The sequence below is a fragment of the Cariama cristata genome, unplaced genomic scaffold, assembly GCF_000690535.1.
Source record: "Cariama cristata isolate BGI_N322 unplaced genomic scaffold, ASM69053v1 scaffold7094, whole genome shotgun sequence".
NCBI classification, from domain to species: Eukaryota; Metazoa; Chordata; class Aves; order Cariamiformes; family Cariamidae; genus Cariama; species Cariama cristata.
The window spans coordinates 19779-34247 of NW_009614634.1; the positions used below are offsets into that span (position 1 = coordinate 19779).

Here is a 14469-nt window from a genome sequence, read left to right on the forward strand (position 1 = left end):
GGGCAGCTGTATCACTGAGATGAGGGACATACACACACACACACTCTCTCAGAGGAGGAGTGTGTCTGACAGAGATCCATTGCAAACAAAGGGACAGTGGCAGGTACTGCGCATGAAGTACAATATAGCTTAAGTATAGCTTCATTTCATATAGCTGATATGAAGGATGGATGGAAAAACTGACATCAGAAATGAGAGGTGGCAGCAAAGGAGGTAGACAACAATGCGAGAAATGAAACAGTAAAGCAAGAACTTGCAGGGGGAGCGATACATGAGAAATGGGAAACGAGGCTGGATTCTGTCATGCTGTTCCCCAGTGATGGCCTTCTGCACTCTTTAAATGCTGTCATCTGATTTACACTCTGCGGCATGTAAACAGTGCTCTCTTTAATGGCAGCTCCAAGTTTACAGACCCGACGGTACTCTTCAATGGCAAGGATCCACTCAATGACAATAGAAGCTCCTATCACAAAGGTGAGTCCTGAGCACTGCCTTTTCCACAAACTCAGGGTTTGGAGTTGCTCTCATAGGGAAGTATGTAGTTTGTGATAGGACAGCCAGGGCTTTCCTGTACCTTGTATTTAACAGAATAATTTAAACCTTTTTTTTTGTTTTTCTTACCACTTTCTGCATCTCATCATCTCATTCCAAATCCTAGTCACAAGGAAGAATAGCAAAAAGGGGAAAAGGGTGTTCTTGCTAGATGCACTGCTTGTCGCAGGAAGGGGACCTTGCTCTGTTGGGCCATGCGCGTGTAGGAGGTCGTGTGCTTCCAGTCCCACCTTTGCTTTCACCATTGGTATTTATAAGATAGCATGCAGAGGGAGCATCTGCATTGTGTTCTGTCCCCTGCACTTTGCTGCAGTCTTTTCTTCACTATCCATGTTATACAAACTCTGCTGTCACAAACCAGCTGCACAATCACTTGTCCTGCAGACCAGGGTGTCTGTCATCTCCCATCCTCAAACCATTTTTTCCTCTCTCCCCATCTCTTTTTCCTGTCATCAAGCTTTTTACTTCCCAGCACCACTGTGCCTGTTAGAGCAGCTGACTCCTCTCCTTTCCTTCTCTGCAAGTGTACCTGCAGGGACGCCTGTAGTGCCCTCCCAGCAGCTTCTGGTTGCTGGAGAAGACAGCACTGGGCTCTGCTTCTCAGTCCTGACAGAGCCAGGAGCCATCCTCTTCTCCCACAACCACAGCCCAGCTGTTTCTGCTCTCTGGCCTTCATTTTCACATTGAAAAAACTAAGGCTTTACATCCAATATCAGGATATCTGAGTCACCTCCAGGAGTGAGCTTGTTTGGTTTTTTTCCTTTAGGGACTGAATGATTGCTTTTGAGCAGCCCTACCTATGCTGAAGGACTAGGACATGGCTAGTTTTTGGTCTACCCACCTGCAGCTATTTCAGATATTTCACAACCTTTTGCTTTCACTTCCAGTGGGTTTGCCAGTTATAATCAGCAGATGGATACCAAGGAATCTTCACATTTTCAGAGTTGTACTTCAAGGGTTGGTGGGAATTACATAGCATTTGCTAAATGGGAAGTAGTATAATCAAGCCAAGAATAAAGATTTTTGTAATAAGAGAAGACAAAAGTGCCATTCACTCTTCCTCACCTGCCTCCTTAATCTGCTTTCAGGTTATTAACATAATTAATGCTGCCCAGGAAAACAGCCCCATCACAGTAGCAGAGGCCTTGGACAGAGTTCTGGAAATCCTGCGGACAACAGAACTTTACTCCCCTCAGCTAGGTACCAAAGATGAAGATCCTCACACAAGTGATCTTGTTGGAGGTCTGATGACTGTGAGTAAAATTAGTAAAGAAATTACCATTACCAGTGTCCTACATCACAGTTCAGTGCTCTGCTGTGCAAAAATTTCAAAGGCAATGGGAAGGAGAGTCGTAATTCATCACCATTTGACTTCAGTATTTTGGCCTCTCTACCAATAGTAGGCACCGAGATGTAGTAAGATACGGCCACATTTTAGTCCATTGGGTGCACTCATCCTCATATATAAGTGAACATGGTTGCCACTAGAAACTATATCATCCAATCTGATTTGTCTCAAGGAGATACTCTGGAAACCGTGGAATCTTCGGTGGGATTAGAGGGATTGCTCTGTAACTGGTCCAGTGTAAGAGTGAGGTTACTTCAATCAGGTTCTGACTTTTGTCCTGTAACAGCAGCAACACTGTCTGCCGGAGACAAACTGCCTAGATTTCATCATGGATTACCTCATTTTTAACATACACTGAGCTAATCCTTGTGAAAATAATATAAAAGAAAATGAAAAATAAAAGATAGTGGTTAATTTGAACGATGAAATCCTGCAGGCACCAATGAAAGGGTCAAGGAGGGCACTGTATAGTTAATAATATCCTTTCTGGAGATCTCATACTAGTGTTCCTTGGATTCATTCATGTCTGGTTTGAAAGACCTTAAAAGAAGGGTGGTGCTTATAGTGATACAATAGGAGCAGTGCTTTTGGTACCCAGGAATAGTATCTAAAGAGAAAGTGCCTGTAGTGTTTTTGCAATTAATGATGCGTGGTTACACTGCCTAAATCTTATGATAAACCTGCTTTTTTCAGGATGGCTTGAGAAGACTGTCAGGAAACGAGTATGTGTTTTCTAAGAGTAAGCCACCATTTTAAACTTCCCTTTGCATGTGTGACTTCTTTTGTAGATGCTAGTGACATAGATCGCCAAGCTAATTTGCAGTGGGACGCATGTCTTTGGAAATGGTTGTCTAAGTGACTGCAGAACAAGTGCTAGACTGCCTCCATTTTGGAGTTGAAACAGGTTCAAATAATTAAAATAATGCATTTCAAAATGTAGAAAATCAGACTAGGAAAAAACTAAATTGTGACTCAAACAACATTCACTGATCTTTATGGTTTATGTCCAAATCATCTGTAATAGTATATACTATAGGCTTTTACCAACTTTTTCATGTAAGGAAAAGGGTTGTTTTTCTTGAAAAGGAGTTGTTTTCTAAATGGAATTCTGCATGTAGGGGGAAAAAAAATAATCCAGAAATGTTGTAATTCCCAAATTCCATTTCAACAGATATGAACATGAACCATAGTCACCTTTCGGTGCCAAACACCATCAATGATGTTCCACCCTGTATTGCACAGCTCTTGGATAATGAGGAAAGCTGGGACTTCAATATTTTTGAGTTGGAGGCTGTTACAAATAAAAGGTACTAGACTCCTTTCCCTGGGTGCCCACAAAAAACTTGTGGAGGAAGTGTGGCCAAAAGCAGTTTGCTCTGGAAAAACTGCAGCAAGACACAGCAGATCTGTGACAGCTATCTTTCTTCCTGTGTGTGTATGTTGATACCACTTGTCCCATTTAATGAGCCAGGCATGCGCCATGGTCAGAGAGCCCTGTGCATTCTGTTGTCTAAAAGCCTTATGAGGAGCGGCTGAGGGAGCTGGGGTTGTTTAGTCTGGAGAAGAGGAGGCTGAGGGGAGACCTGATCGCCCTCTACAACTACCTGAAAGGAGGTTGTAGTGAGGTGGGGGTTGGGCTCTTCTCCCTGGTAATTAGCGATAGGACGAGAGGAAATGGTCTCAAGTTGCGCCAGGGGAGGTTCAGGCTTGACATTAGAAAGAACTTCTTCACTGTTAGAGTTGTTAGGCATTGGAACAGGCTCCCCAGGGAGGTGGTGGAGTCATCGTCCCTGGAGATGTTCAAAAAACGTTTAGATGTGGCACTTCAAGACATGGTTTAGTGGACAGGGTGGCATCAGGTATACGGTTGGACTTGATGATGTTTGAGGTCTCTTCCAACCATAATGATTCTATGATTCTTCCCTGACAGCATCTGCAGCCCTCCAGGATTGTTTCCTGTTCAACTTTTGCCTTGCTTGGCTCCCATCCACTCTATCTAGGTGACACTGTTTGGCACCGTGTGGTGGTGTTACATGCTGGATGTCTCACAGATGCTCTTTTTTCCTGAAAAAAACAAATGGTCATGCTGGAAAAAGCAAGCCTCTCCCCTCCCTTACCTAAATCACACTATGACTTAGGAAGCTCTGAGACAAGTGTAGCTTTTGATTATAGGGATAAAAAACTGGGACAGAGGATAAACCAGTGATAGGATCAAGAGCCTGAGATTTTAAAGCTTATAATGAAAGAAGAGTCCAGCAGTTTTGAGGTCATGTAGATCACAAAAATAAACATGTCATCCACAGAGAAAAGTGATTTTCATTCCAAGATGCAAAGAATTGGAGAGACTTCCAGGTCTCTTGTGCTCTGTTTTAAGAAAATGGCCATTTTTGGAATTTGCATTTGCCTGGTTTTGATGTGCAGATGTTGGCTTTTGGTTATGCCTTCCTTAGCTCAGGAGACATGTAGGTCATCTTGCAGGAGAGAAAAATGTGACTGATAGATAGGACTCCGTCACAGGCAACACAGAGTAAATGACAATCCAGAGTGGATTTGGATTGAAGAACCAACAAGATTAGAGATTTTGCTCTATTTACTGTTTCACATACAGGCTCATCACTGTCCTCCCCAGCATTACATTCACCAGACCTCAAATTCCCTCTCCAGCTGGGAGATCACTGCTGGTAGGATGCAGGACATGCCACTTCTGTTTAGTCCAGCCCATACCACTTGAAGCAAGAAAGTAGCAGGCTACTGCTTGAGAGTTCAGAAGTTCAATTTTAGACATGAACTCCCTCCACACACAGACACACACATGCACAAACAGAAACACACATTTATCCGCTGCCTGGTAGCATCTGGAATTCGAGGGAGGGCAGTTTACCGATGGCAGACTCCTGTCTCAACTCTAGAAAGTGATCCAGTCCTCTTAAAACTAGAAGAGTTCATATGAAATGACCTGATGCTAAGAGCTGTTCTGAAAAGCATCAATATACTTTACATATTGCCAACTACAGATAGTCAGGAAGTAGAAATCTGGACCCCTGAAGACAAAGGATTATTTGAAACAGTAAACATTTTACCTTTTTTTGTCTTAGGGCTTTTGCCTTTGGGATGTGCCCATGTCATGTTCAAAGTCTACTTTTTCTCCTCAGGAAAAAACTATTATTTTTTATTGATTGACAGATAGTTGTCATGTCCCACTCAGTGGGTGAGGTTCAATCAAAGTCACACCTTTACTGAAAATTTGGGCAGATTACAACAGATAGTGGCTTGGCAAAAGTTTTTATTATATTACAGCAACAAACATGCAACAATATTACCCGTATGTGCCCGGACTAAAATACAACAAACTCTTAACAATATTACCCTTATATGTTGAGAGAGAGAGAGAAAGAGAGGAAGGAAAAAAGAAAGAAAGAGAGAAAGAAGATTTCATCACCCATGGATCCAGCAGCATCCCATTGATCCTCTTTCTTCTGGTGTCTTGGTGGTGGGGGCCTCTCCCTGGCTTCTGATGTTACCATTTTTATACAGTCCAAGTCCCAACATCTCCACCCGGTTCCAGGAAACTTCATGCATATGCATGGTGGGTGTGATGCCATGCGAGGGTGGCCATGACCTAGTTCAGCGCAGGCTCAGTGCATCCCGGGTGATCGGGGTATGCACCAAGAAATGTTGAAGGCAAATGCCCGCTCATCTGTGCGCCACAATACTAAAAACACAAAAGATCTGAGCTTTTAAGAATTTTTTTCTGAAGCCACAAGATTGGTGAAACTCTACTGGAACTGCATCATTTCTACAAAACATATTAAAATAATGTCTGAAAGGATGGTAGATGTAATAATTTGTGACCTTGGCCAGGCTTTCGAGAGGTTATAGATACGCTATTCAAAAATTTTCCCCCCACCTTTTATTTTTAAGGTCTTGTTGGTTTCTTTGTCAAAACTACCACTCTTCAGGATATCAGAAGTTCTTGTTTTACAGCAATGCTTTTTTCTTCTACTGTTTTTCAGGCCGTTAGTGTATTTGGGCTTAAAAGTTTTTGCCCGGTTTGGGGTCTCTGAGTTTTTAAACTGTTCAGAAGCAACACTGAGAGCGTGGCTGCAGATGATTGAAGCCAACTACCACTCCTCCAACTCATACCACAACTCCACGCATGCGGCAGATGTCCTCCATGCTACCGCCTTCTTTCTTGGGAAGGAGAGAGTTAAGGTATAACTATCCTCTAGGAGTCCTTTGGACTAGGATTTCGGTGTGTTTGCGATTTTATGTGTATCCCTCAAAAGTCAGATGTTTACTGAAATAATAGCCTTCACTTCATAAAGTCTCTCTGCCCTTGAATTCTTCCTGTGATGCCGACAGGCCCGCTCAGTTTCTGTAAAGACTGTTTATATGAGTAAGGAATTTACATTTTTAAGTAACAATAATGGGGTGCGGGGGAAACCTGGTTCTTTTCTGTCTCTTGGTAACTGACTGTTAATAACAGCTCTTAATAAAGCTTTGCCAAGGCTTTGGAAAGGGAGGTGCTGATCTCTTCTCTCTGGGATTCAGTGATAGGATGCGTGGGAATGGTTCAAAGCTGCACCGCGGGAGGTTTAGACTGGACATTGGGAAGGATTTCTTTAGTGAGAGGGTGGTTAAACACTGGAACAGGCTTCCTGGAGAGGTGATCGATGCATTGAGTCTGTGAGTGTTTAAGAGGCATTTGGACAAAGCCCTTAATAACATGTTCTAACTTCTGGTCAGCCCTGAAACGGTCAGGAAGTTGGACTAGGTGATTGTCATAGGTCCCTTCCAACTGAAATATCCTATCCCATCCTATCCTATCCTATCCTATCCTATCCTATCCTATCCCACACAAGCTGTGTAGGAACAGAGTCAGTACAGAAGCATTCAGGCAAGCACACAAAGTGGAAGGGCACTACTAGAAGATCCATCCACCATTAGAGGATTTAATGCAAAGATATTGCTTAGGTCACAGCACAGTAAAAAGCGTCATTAAGGAAAGAGGGTTTGGGTAAGGGTGGGAGGTGAAGTTTTGGAGTAGGAAGATTGTGGGCGCAGTGAGAGGAAAATGGTTGCAAGGAGGTAGGAACTTTGCACTGAAGCTTACACTTGCCTATTTGTGGGTACCTGAAAATGATTAGCAATTATTTACTGTAGTTTTTGTGCCACAACATTATTTTTCTCTCTTCCTGTAGGGAAGTCTTGACCATTTAGATGAGGTAGCTGCATTAATAGCTGCCACAATTCATGATGTAGACCACCCTGGACGGACCAACTCTTTCCTGTGCAATGCAGGCAGTGAATTAGCTGTCCTTTACAATGATACAGCTGTATTAGAGAGTCATCACACAGCTCTGGCGTTTCAGCTTACAACTAAAGACAGCAAATGCAACATTTTCAAGAATATTGATAGGTAGGTCTACTGGAGAAGGGGAGTCTGCATGTGTAGATTGCTTGTTCAGCGATTTTAGTTTGAGGCAGACTGAGAGCCTACCTTCTAAACCATAAAATATAATTTAAATAGAAACATTAATATTTAACCTCTTCCAAAATACTATGTTGACATGATTTTTAAAAAGGCTTTAATTTTCCCACTCCTGACCTCCAATTTGTATTTTTTGGAAGCTTATAGAGATGTTTGATAATCTTTTATGGATTACTTTGGCATGGTCCAGTTGGCAGCCTGAAGACTGCATCTTGATCTACTGCCTTTTCATTGCAGGAACCTGGAAATTATTTTTTGGGCCACATGTTTCCACCCAGTCAGTCAGATGCTACACGCTCTGTCTGCATGTGACCCCATGCTTGCTGGCACTGCCACATTCATATAGGACAGAAAGGAGTGGTGGCAGAGGGAGCTGAAGCTCTGGATGAGCTGGGGTCACCCTGCTGCTGGGCATGCATGTAGCCTGGGAGTTCCCATTGCATCAGCCTAGCTTTTGCAGGGACAGGGTGGGAGAGAAAAGGATGTGAAATGGAAAGGGCCTGACCCCAAACAGGTAATGAATTTGTCTACTCCCCCGTAACACTTGTTTTTTGAAAAACCTGAGATTTGAGTCCCAAGCTAACATATGGTGAGATGGAAATGTGTTGGTGCTATTCCTGAAGAAGTTGTCTTAGTGTTACAGCATTATGAAATTGAATTGTTTTATTGACTTCAGGGGATTGGTTTTCATGAGGTAAAAATAACAGAAAAAAGGTAATACAGGAATTCAGAGCTGGAGAAACCCAGAGAGGTATGATTCCTCCAAGCCTAGATGGTTCATAGCTCTGAAGGTGCTACCTCGTGTGGATGAGCCCCCAAGCAGTGTTTTGCAGTGCTGTCTGGGCAAGGACAAGGAAAGGACAGAGCTCTCTCTGGCAGGCTTGTGAGCAGGAACTATTTTTATTTCTTAGAAATCACTACCGGACATTGCGCCAGGCCATTATTGATATGGTTTTGGCAACAGAGATGACGAAACACTTCGAGCACGTCAACAAGTTTGTGAATAGTATCAACAAGCCAATGGCATCTGAGGAGACCAGCTCACATGTAAGTGTTTGCAGGACTTTACACCTTCAGGCATTTCAGTGTAGTTCTTCCAAGACAACTTTAAGTATCGTTTTCATTCACATTGTATTAATTTGCACTGTGGTAATGCCCGAAAGACACAATTGGATTTGTGATCTCACACCTCAAAGTGTGAAAAAATACTTTTATTTTCTTGTTTTCTATGTCTGGCTCTGCCCTTAGCTCATTTGAATACTTCATTTTATAAGCCTTGCCTTCAAAGCCATCTTGTGTTCAGAAAACTTGCAGGTGGGTGCTTTCGTACATGCAAAATTCTGTATGTGGAGCCAGGTCAGCACATGTGCCTACAGTCCTGCCTCCAAACAGTGGGATTTCCCTGATCCTGGGATTGTAACTGATAGTTTTGTGTCTATGTGGACCCTTCAAGCCACGAGGAATAACTCCATTGGTTCCTGAGACCTCTCCCACCCCATTCCCATTCCTGATTGTACCAAGAGATGTCTGGGCCTTTATTCCTATCAGTTTTACACCCTAATGCTCCATCACCAGCCAGGGTATATTTCATAAGGTGCCTTGAAGTCTCCCAGCCCAGGCCCCTCTTTACCTTCTTTGTTGCCTCTCAAGGTTGAGCGCTCAGTGCCTGACAGGGTTCTCCGGGATAGCGTTACTTATGTAAGAAAAGACCATCTTATCACAGCATAGTGAAAATAGTGCTTTGTTAGAAACATTTAAATAAAGGTCAGACCAAATTGAAGGTCAGTGACATTAAAAAATAAAAGTAGCTTCTGCCAGTTCTCCATAACTGGACTTTTTGCACTGTAGACTGTCATGGGTACAGAAACCAGTAAGGACCGGTGCAGTTTATGACTTCAGGGACAGCACTACATCAGTTGCACTGACCTGCTTCTAGGGACTGCTGAGTTCCAGTCTCCCAACAGTTTGAGCTGGCAATCACAAATGCCACTGAACTTCACTGGCTCTGTGAACACTTTGCACTGTACTCCCCAGCGGTTCCAAGCTCTGGAGAGTGTACTGGATGTGGCACTGGGTCTGAATTAGGCTGATCTTTTTCAGTGTCAGAAGTCCCACAGCACAGGGGGACGTGGTTTGGGCACTGCTGGGGGACCCCTATTGCTGTTTCTGCACTGCACTCCCAGCACATTGCCTGGTGCTGCGTTTCATGGGTTTGCCCTCCTGGCATGGGCTAAGCCAGCACAGTGGGGATCTCACATTAGATCAAAGCCCAGAGGAAAGGAAGGTCCAGATCGGTGAATGGCGTGGAATTACCCACTGCCAGGTTTCTCTGTACTTACATATGGACCAGATAGCAACCTGCTCCACCAATTTCTAAAAAAGCCCTCTGAGTCGTCACTGGGAAATGTGGCTTCTCACAGTGCTTCCTTTCTCCTCTGACAGCTTAAGCATTTTTCTGAAATGTTTCCTCCATCTCCATTCTTCTAAAATCTCTTCAGTTTTCTGGCATCCCCACATTGGCCTGTAGGATTTAGATCCACAAGTCTCACTGAAACCACGGTGTTCCCAAGCTCTCAACACATTTCTGGCAATCTTCCCTTTAATCCCATGAATGCATTTGTTCCAGCACTTCCTAAAGAGCTTTTGAACGCTCTCCATACATTCTACTGCAATCAGCTTTTCTGAACTATAGAAAACATTTTCTTTGACTCACTTTCTTTATCTTACAGGTTTATAGCAGAGACTATTTTAAAATGTACAAGAGTTGGAGAGCAATAAACATAAAGCACAGAACCACTTGTATTACAGACTTGTTTTTTTCCCCAATATTAGGTCATTCTGTTCCTTATTGTTAACAGTGGCTTCTCCTATTTTTGATCTTGAACAGCAGTTAAGGAGCGGGGTTAATTTGGCAGCTCTTTGCTGGGCTACCCATGCTGAAAAAAAATTAACTGCTAAACATAAAGTTAGAAGATTAATGCCTGAATAGTCAAAAGTCACTGCAAAATATCTCCTCATAAACCACAAAGACATTAATTTAGCCATGGTGGTAAAAAGTATTTATGTTCAGTTTTTGACTCAAGAGTTGAATTTAGCAGGGAAGCCATAATTACACAAATATATTATTTTGAGAATAGTGTTAATGCCATGGTGAGCTGAGGTGGAGGCTTTTTATTACTCAATAAGGAACATAATATACCTGTGCCCTTCTAAACTGTTCAAGACCCAGAAGATGAAAGTCTGCCACAGCAGACTTGTTACAGCTACTCTGTCCCCTCCACCCGCTCTCCAGAGCAGTCAATAGGCAGTTCAGTATTTTACTGCCTGGCAAGCAGAGACTTTCTGCAGTCAGTCTGCCACCCCAGCATTTTCCTACTGTTAATCTCATAGATTATCTCAGACCTCACCCTAGCTGGTAACTAAGACCGAAAAGTGTTCCAGGCCGAGGGTTCAAAATCTGGCACAAAGAAGGCCATTTTAGTTGCAAACATCCCAGAACTGAATGGCACAGATCTGCTTTTTCTGTTAAAGAAACAGTCAGTTTTGCAAGTTGGTTCACTCCCCTGTGCCTGCCTCAGTTTTCTCATCTAGGAACGAAAACAAAACTCTAGAAACTCCCCTAAATGAAGCAGCTCCCTACCATGACCAGCCCCAAATTTAAGCTTGCAGTTGCTGGATGTGTCCCTTACCCTGGTCCTGCTCCAAGAGGGCAAAGCTGGGATGCAGAGAAGGGTAACTCATCCTACCTGATAAAAAGCCTGTGACTCCTTTATTTCACAAACTTTGCTATTCATTCTGAGAATCTCCACAACTGTCATATGTAATGGGGCTATCATTAGTTACTTAGCAAGGCTGCAGTTCTCAGACTTTGCTTTCTCCTCCAAATTCCTGGTGCTCTGCATGAAATTAGAAGGTGTCAGGCTGGGTGCCTGCTTACTGCCGAAGTGCAATAGAGCTGGTAATGATGCCCTCACTCCTGCTAGCAGGGATGCTGGCCACTGGCCCCTGTAACCAACTCTCTTTTACAGAGCGAAGGCAGCGACTGTGAATGTACAGCCAATATAAAGAATTTTCCAGATAACCAGACACTGATCAAGCGCATGATGATTAAATGTGCAGATGTAGCAAATCCATGTCGCCCCCTGGAGCTATGTATCGAATGGGCAGGGAGGATTTCAGAGGAGTATTTTGCACAGGTTCGTATATTTTTATAATTTGACTGTTAGGTTATGTGAGAAAGTGCACATCGGCTTGTCTGGTGTTCCACACGGGGTCTGCCTGGCATCACCACAGAGTCCAGACGTACGCTTTTTGTCCCCAGTCAGAACCAGCCCCTCAGTTTCATGCAGAAGAATACATTCCAGTCAAAGTCAGCTAGTTTGCTTACCATGAAGCTTGCGATACAGAATGGTGGAAAGGAGGTTTTACATTTTTAACTTTCTCTGTCTGGCTAAAACAAAACGATTTTATTAGCCTTAGTCAATTTAATTGGTTGAAACTCAAGACCATCACCATTCTAGCTTCTAGTCCCAACATCTTCCCTGAAAACAGCATGAAGATCCATGCTTGATGAAGCCCTCAACTGAATCATCGGGCTGGCCCTTTCTCTTCTAAGATGGCACCTGAACTATTGTCATGGTAGGCAGACAATGTGGCATGGCCAGTACTGCAGGCATGTGGGCAGTGTAAAGATGTATCACATGGAACCTTTCCAGACAGAATGGGAAGCTCAACTGCCTTTCTTAATACTCAGTTCTTCTAACACAAATCCACCAGCTTCCTGAAAATGAAACACTCTTCTAGGTCTTTATTTGAACAACTGATAGATTCTTAGCTTTTATTTGCCACTAATGGTGCGGAAATCAGCAGCTATGACTGGAAAGACAGGAAAGTGGGCATACCAGCCATCCAAATTCAGATCATACATGTGATGGTTATTACTGAAAGAAAATTGTAGTTAGTGCCTGGGACACGTCTGAATTTCATTTTAATCATAGTGAATCACTTCCCAGGTAAGACAAAGAATCACTTAGGCTATATCTACCTAGCAGTCAAGGTATCATGAGCTAGCTTTTAATTGTCAATCTTAGGGACTAGCCTACTTGCAGCGATGTGAGGTGCTGAGAACTGTTCTGCTCTTCATTCACCTCATCTGGTAATTTTGGAGACGGCTCTGCTGCCAATTCCAGCATTGGCTGCTGCCTATACTACATAAAGTGGTTTCTGTAATTAAATTCTAAGGCTCTTGAGGTGATTGGCTCCTCCACCATACTGAGTGCAACAAACCCAGCCCTCTTCCAATTGTGGACACAGAAGTAAAGGGCTTACCCTTACGTCTATTCATCTTATAACCTGATACAAGCAGAGAAAGTAGCGACAGCCACGTCCCTCTTACTTAAAAAGAGAAATGGTTTGAAACAGGCACCAGAGATGTGGAAAAAAGGAAAGATCAAAACTGTCCTCTGCTAAAGGACTCTGCAACCTCATTTTCTATTTTTAGCTGGTGTGCCCTCATCACCAGATTGGAGTGTTCTGTCTCACTGGAGCCAAGAGCAAGCACAGCAGTACAGTAATAGAGTACTTGTGAAAGGGAAGAGATGTTGATTTCAGTCCCTGTTCCAGACGAAATAAAGTACATGAAGCTAAAGCAGTTCACCTCAGGGGTTCTACGGGTTGCCTCAAATCTCCTATTGCAATTCATCTAATCCCCTGGTCTTTGCTACTCCAGCATGAAAGCCAGCAAAGCTCTAGGGGCTAACTGGAGTTTTGTTTTCTTAGACTGATGAAGAGAAGAGACAGGGTCTGCCTGTTGTAATGCCAGTATTTGATAGAAACACCTGCAGCATCCCCAAGTCTCAAATTTCCTTCATTGATTATTTTATAACAGATATGTTCGATGCATGGGATGGTAAGTACTTCTGCTTTTTTCTTCCTCTGAGGCAGAGCTTTCTACAAACCAAACCGAATAATCTCAAGCTGGCCTTGAGTCCATTTTTTTCAGGAGCAGTACCCATATATAAGCAGTACAGCACAGGATCTAAGCAATGATGCTGCTGAATCATTGCATCATAGAATGGTTTGCATTGGAAGGGGCCCTAAAGATCATCTAGTTCCAAACCCCCCTGCCATGGGCAGGGAAACTTTCCACTAGATCAGGTTACTCAAAGCCTCATCCAGCCTGGCCTTGGTGAAGCTCGTTTCACTGTACACAACACCAGCTTTATGAAATTTGAGCATTTACCAGACAATCTATGTAAAGAAGGAAGGAGTAATGGCTTAAAACAAAGCATTTTTTTCATCTAGGTCCTATTTTCCTTTCTTCTGAGCAGCAGAAACTGAGACCACAGTGGCTGCATGTTAGCATAATTTAATAAAGTCATCATACATTAAGAAAGGGATTTGCTTGAAAGAGAAACCGACTGGAAAAATCTTTTCCCTTTTAGCATCAGCTTATAGCTGAAGGATCAAGAGAGAGCAGGAAAATGCCAATTTCAGATGAGGTTGTGCTGTTCTTCTGCCCATTCTGTATACCTAGTACAACTGTTTCTCCTGCTCATTTCAGCATTTGCACATCTGCCTGTTTTGATGCAACACTTGGCTAATAACTACAAACACTGGAAAACACTGGATGAGTTAAAGTGCAAGAGCCTCAGGCTCCCATCAGAAAATAACAACTGACAGTAAGGCAAGAAAAACAGACCTCTTGATCTACCAGTTTCACTGTGAATCACTTACTGACTTGGCTACAAGAGCGATAGTGTTTCCTTTCCAGTGAAATTAAGACTGCGTGGCAAGAAGGAAATATTTTATTCATTACTTTTAAGCTTCACTGAATCCTACAGAAAAATGTTTTCAAAAAGGCTACATAATCCACAGATGAATAAGTACTCTTTGGAAATAACATTTTGTGGCAGAAAAATGTACTTCTGAAACTAATTTCTAATACTGAATATAAATTTGTCAAATCTTGTAACTGATTCAACCATATTCACTAACACTTCACAGAACAGTTTCTCAGACAAAGCGGTAATCTAGTCACCAGTAGAGTAAGAACAGGCTGACAAATAAGCATAAAAAC

At 42.9% G+C, this 14469-nt stretch overlaps 1 protein-coding gene across 1 annotated transcript in view; it reads left to right on the top strand.

Annotated features, from left to right (window-relative positions):
• PDE8B (phosphodiesterase 8B) overlaps window positions 1-14069 on the top strand; it is a gene marked incomplete at its 5' end in the record, with an annotated part of 33809 nt that extends 19740 nt beyond the window's left edge. Inside the window, 10 exons of the mRNA XM_009699494.1 lie at window positions 398-474; window positions 1641-1805; window positions 2594-2639; window positions 3072-3207; window positions 5914-6112; window positions 7102-7319; window positions 8303-8438; window positions 11420-11587; window positions 13170-13299; window positions 13954-14069. Coding sequence (XP_009697796.1) covers window positions 398-474; window positions 1641-1805; window positions 2594-2639; window positions 3072-3207; window positions 5914-6112; window positions 7102-7319; window positions 8303-8438; window positions 11420-11587; window positions 13170-13299; window positions 13954-14069 — 1391 coding nt within the window. The remainder of the gene's footprint in view (window positions 1-397; window positions 475-1640; window positions 1806-2593; window positions 2640-3071; window positions 3208-5913; window positions 6113-7101; window positions 7320-8302; window positions 8439-11419; window positions 11588-13169; window positions 13300-13953) is intronic.
• Window positions 14070-14469: the final 400 nt, after the last annotated feature.